Genomic DNA, 5,327 nt, shown 5'->3' on the forward strand with positions numbered 1-5,327 from the left:
AGGAAACCCCAGGGAAAAATGCACCACATGCAAAAATGATTTAGAAAGCTTCCCCTGCTATGCATGTTGGAAAGACCTTGGATGGGATGGCTTAGTCTGTGCATGTGAAAACCCTCTTAAAGACTGGTGTTATATACATGACAAAGAAGGACAGACTCATTCAACTTAATTATCGAGATGCCCCCACACTCCCCAACTGTTAAGTTTTACTACAGTTGAACAAGAAAAACTAAAACAAGCAGGCATTAAACCTAACTCAGAAAGAAAATGGTTCTTAGAAGATAGTAGAGAGATCCTGCCAAAACCTATGGCCCTAAGGGTTTTGAGAAGACTTCATGAGAAAACACATTGAGGGACTCAAGCTTTAGTAGATCAGTTTGCCAATAAATACATGTGTATGGGTATTTACAATTTAGCCAAACAGATAACTATGGGATGTGTCACTTGCCAAAAGGTTAATAAACAACAATTACGAGAAAGGAGACCTGGAGGAAGGGAGTTAGCGCACAGACCCTTCTCCCACGTTCAAATTGATTTTACAGAATTGCCAACGGTTGGGAGGCATAAATATTTACTAGTTATGGTGGACCACCTTACCCACTTTGTGGAAGCTTTCCCAACAACAAGAGCCACCGCACAAACAGTTGCAAAAATTTTATTAGAACAAATTGTACCAAGATATGGAATTATAGAAGTGATTGATTTGGACTGGGGACCACATTTTGCGTCCAAAGTCACTAAAATTATATCTGAGGCCCTGGGAATTACTTGGGAATATCACACTCCCTGGCATCCCCAAAGCTCGGGAAAGGTGGAAAGAATGAATGGAGAAATAAAGAAACAACTAACCAAATTAATGTTAGAAACCAAAATGACCTGGGTCAAATGTTTACCACTGGCATTGTTAAACATTAAAACCCAACCCCGCACGGATATAGGGGTTTCTCCATTTGAAATGTTATATGGGATGCCATTCGATTTAGAAATGCCCGTGGATCATCCAGCCATAGCAGATCTCCATTTACAATCCTATATTACCCGATTGGCAAGCCGGAGAGACAAACTCTGTAAGAAGGGGTTGATAGCTCAACGACCGCCCCTATGGCTACCCATACATTTATTTCAACCTAGAGATGAGGTTTTAATAAAATCCTAGAAAGAAACATCTTAAACCCCTCAATGGAAAGGGCCATATGTTGTGTTGCTTACCACAGAGTCATCGGTCCGGACAGCGGAAAAAGGCTGGACCCACGCTAGCCGAGTGAAGAAATTCAACCGGGACCCCACGTGGAGAGTGGTAGAACAACCACAGGACTTAAGGCTTAAGAAATCCTAACCTACCTGTGCATGAATCCTATAACTGTATACCCGAAAAAACCACAATTTATTGTTTGGAAAATATGTTAGTAATTATATTGTTAAGTGCAACATCCATAATTGTAATTGCTACCCTTTTGTTTGCTTTATATGTAAGGTGTGCCAGGAACAATGGTGGACCCATTGCAAGGGGGGGGACACCCCCTAAGGGAATTTGCCAAATGTGTTTCCAATTGGAACGGGAACAAACTTAGCATATTTTGCAATCTAAAGTTCAATTGGGCCAACTGGAACAAGGGTCCCCAGAGTGGTGGGACATATATGCATATGGGATACACCAAGAGCTGTATTGTTACCACTCAAATGAACCCGCACCAATGGTGGCGAACATCATTGGCGGGGAGTGCAGAAAAGCTTTGGCCCATTTGCCTTGTGGTGGCCCCATGGTTAAACATGTCAACTGGGACAGCTGCAAGAAAAGATCCTTTGTCCCTGAGACCCCTAAAGACTATCCTTACTGCCGAGAAGATGGCTACCCCCGTGGCTTGCTGCAACCGAGTCGACGGGCGAGGCAGAGGGATATATAAAGCCAGCGGGGTGAACATACATGGGACTATGAAAAGATCTGGCACGAGCTGCCCCAAATCGAGGAAGAACCCGAAACAGGCACCACTGTATAAGGCTAAAAAGGAGACCAAAGCAGGGTCTAAACAAACTAAAAGAACTCAAAAAGCACTGGGACCCCCATTTCCTTGCCACACCTATATCTTGCTTTTAAGCCTAGTATTTACATGTACTACCGCTGATGTGCACCCCCACCAACCTTTTCGCTGGACGTTAAGACAATGGGACAGTCAAACCCTAATCCAAACCCGACTCAGACCGCGACAAATCAGTTTTAATGCATCCCTTTGTGCTTTAGCTCCTATAAAACCTTGTATGCTTGAAGGCAAGGGTTGGTATTTTTGCCCTAGTTCAAACCCCGGAAAGGGATATTGTAACTACCCAAATTCTTATTACTGTGCTTATTGGGGATGCGAAACCATAGCGTACCCCTGGCTCCCAAACGGAGACAAGCATATTAAAGTTGGGTGGGGACCTTACGGTTGTAATCCACCTGACTATAGTAGCCAGATTGGAAGGAGGAGAGCAGGGCCCAAAGTAACCTGTAAATGGTTATACATTAACATAACACAACCCCAAGATCCTACGTGGTTACTAGGCAAGACCTGGGGTATAAGGTACTGGGAATCAGGAACCGACAGAGGTGGTCTTATCTTTATAAAGAAGAAACCTCTCCCCAATGACCCTGAGCCAGTGACACCAAACCGGGTCATAACAGACATAATAAATGCTGAAGCAGATAGATTAGGCATAGACCATGAGGAAAGTACCACCATATCCAAAACCAAAATACCCCCAACCCCCTCGAGAAAAATAACTGATGAATTATGGAGACTTATGGTAGCCAGCTATAAAGTCCTAAATAAAACACACCCAGAATTAACAGACCACTGCTGGCTATGCTATAACACCAGACCACCCTTCTATAAAGCTATGGGGACGATTGAAAAAGCTAGAAGGATAAATGGGAGCAACCCTGCTCAATGTCTGTGGAAATCTGGCAAAAGAACAAAACCTGGCATCACATTAGCGCAAGTATCAAGAGAAGGAAGGTGCATAGGAAAAATCCCATCTTATAAAATGCACCTATGTAAAGTAATAATGCAAGCCCAAAAATCAAAAGAGCCGGCAGATTGGCTATTACCAGCTAAAAATGCTAAATGGGTATGTGCAAGTGTAGGGGTAACTCCCTGTATTCCCTTAAAAGAGTTTAATCAATCAGACTATTGCATACAAGTAGTAATAGTGCCAAGAATCACCTACCACCCAGGTGATTACATATATGACCACCATTCGGTCCCAGGGCACCACCTTATAAAAAGAGAACCTATTACAGCTATAACTATCACAATGCTATTAGCATTAGGCACAACAAGAGCAGCCACAGGCATAGCCTCCCTTGTAAAACAAGACAAAGAATTTGCCAATTTACGGGAAACCGTAGATGAAGATATAGCCAAAATCGAAAGTTCTATCAGTGCCTTAGAAACATCATTGAGGTCCTTATCTGAAGTGGTGCTCCAAAATAGGAGAGGATTAGAGTTACTGTTAGCCCAAGAAGGAGGACTGTGCGTTGCCCTAAAAGAGGAATGTTGTGTTTATGCAGACCATACAGGGGTTGTTAGAGATGCAATGTCTGAGCTCCGGAAAGAACTGGATAAGCGAAAAAGAGAGAGAGAGAGTCGACAGAGCTGGTATGAAAGCTGGTTCAATACCTCCCTGTGGCTAATGACCGTACTCTCCACACTGGCAGGGCCCCTAGTAATAATTGTGCTAACTTTGACTTTTGGACCATGCATTTTTAACAGGCTGACAGATATAGTTAAAGGAAGACTGGAGGCGGCGCATTTAATGTTAGTTAGAGCAAAATATAAAACCATACCTGAACAACAAGAGAGTGAGATCGAAGAAGAGTTGATCTTAAGCCGTGAAGCATTAAGGCGATTCTGCGAACAAAATGGTAATAAAGAGAGGGGGGGATTGTGATAAGTAAAACTTGGTTCGCAAAACCGCAAGAAAGAGGAAGAGAGACCCCAACCCTGCATCCTGTTTGTTCACAAAGCCAAATAAAAGAAGGAAGGGGGCCTCTATGCTGCACATCCTGTATCCTGTATTTGCTGGGAGTGGGCTGTTTGTAGAATTTCACATGGGGGGGGGCACTGCGGACGTGTGAGAAAGAAGTGGAGTCTGCCTCCCACGACCACCGAAGGGCAGAAGAAGACCCCACTAGCAATATTACAACGCAGGCCTGTACCAACTCCGGAAGCTATACGTGGCCAGAAAATAGAGACTGCATAAAAAGGGGGGACTTTGACTGTCTCGGTGCGGTGTCGTGGGCAGAGCACAGACTCTCCGGCCACCCAGCGCTGCTTTGCTCACTACTCGCTTGCTTTGAATAAATCAAAGTATACTTAATTGGACATTGTCTCTGATTGATTATTGAGACCTAATTTATAACAAAACCATCTTCCCTTTGTCTCCCTACATGAGGTCGCCCGTGGCAACCACCATCTTGGAATGGGGTGGGGGTGTTTACCTTGCCATTCTGGGTTTCTCTTTATTCTCGGGCTTCCCCCGATGTCGACACACTGGTTACTGCTCCTGCGGAGTGTCAGTCGCAGCCTTCCGTCCTTCTCCAGCTGAGATGTCTAAATCTCCGAGGCTTTAGAGACCTTGACCCGAGTGTGATGGATCCATCCGTGTTCAGCTGTCTTGACAGCTGTTTCTGTGGTCAGTAACACTTGGAGAGCTCCACGCCACTTTGCCACCAGTGGTGCTTCTTTCCACGCCTTAACCAGGACCCAATCTCCTGGCTGGATGTTGTGAACAGCAAAGTCCAAAGGCAGGGTCTGTGCCAGCTGAGCTTTCTGTCGAAGAGATTTCACAAGAGACAGTATCCTGTCTCACAGCATCACTTATTTTCACACACACCCCCCCAGCTAGGCTGAGAATTACAAGGGTAAAGAAGTCCAAACATCAATTCAAAGGGAGATGATTGAATATCTCCCCTGAGTCTGGCCCTTATTCTAGCCAAAGCCAGTGGCAAGAGCCATACCCATAGCATTTTAGTTTCTATCACCAGCTTCAAAAGGTGTTTCTTTATTTCTCTAATTCATTCTTTCTACCTGACCCGAACTCTGGGAGTGCCAGGGGGTAGGGAGGTTACATTGTATTCCTAAAGCAGCCATAACCCCTTAAAGGATCTTTCCTGTGAAATGAGTTCCCCTATCTAAGTCTATTGCTTCCACAATCCCATATCTTGGAAGTATTTGTTCCAAAAATACCTTAATAACCGATCCTGTAGTTGCTGAAGCAGTTGGGAATGCTTCTGGCCACCCTGTTAGCTGACATACTATTACCAGAAGATATTTAAACCTTGTTACTCA

The 5,327-nt window shown here is 44.4% G+C and overlaps 1 protein-coding gene across 1 annotated transcript; it reads left to right on the plus strand.

The window, feature by feature from the left end:
• The first annotated feature begins 1,845 nt into the window (after positions 1-1,845).
• LOC146425574 (uncharacterized) lies at positions 1,846-2,971 on the plus strand. Its single transcript, XM_085041481.1, has 2 exons — positions 1,846-2,707; positions 2,949-2,971. Exons 1-2 carry the CDS (start codon positions 1,846-1,848, stop codon positions 2,969-2,971), a joined length of 885 nt encoding a protein of 294 aa, XP_084897607.1.
• Positions 2,972-5,327: the final 2,356 nt, after the last annotated feature.

Source organism: Lichenostomus cassidix, chromosome W (genome assembly GCF_008360975.1).
Source record: "Lichenostomus cassidix isolate B80296 chromosome W, HeHo_3.0, whole genome shotgun sequence".
Classification (NCBI taxonomy): Eukaryota; Metazoa; Chordata; class Aves; order Passeriformes; family Meliphagidae; genus Lichenostomus; species Lichenostomus cassidix.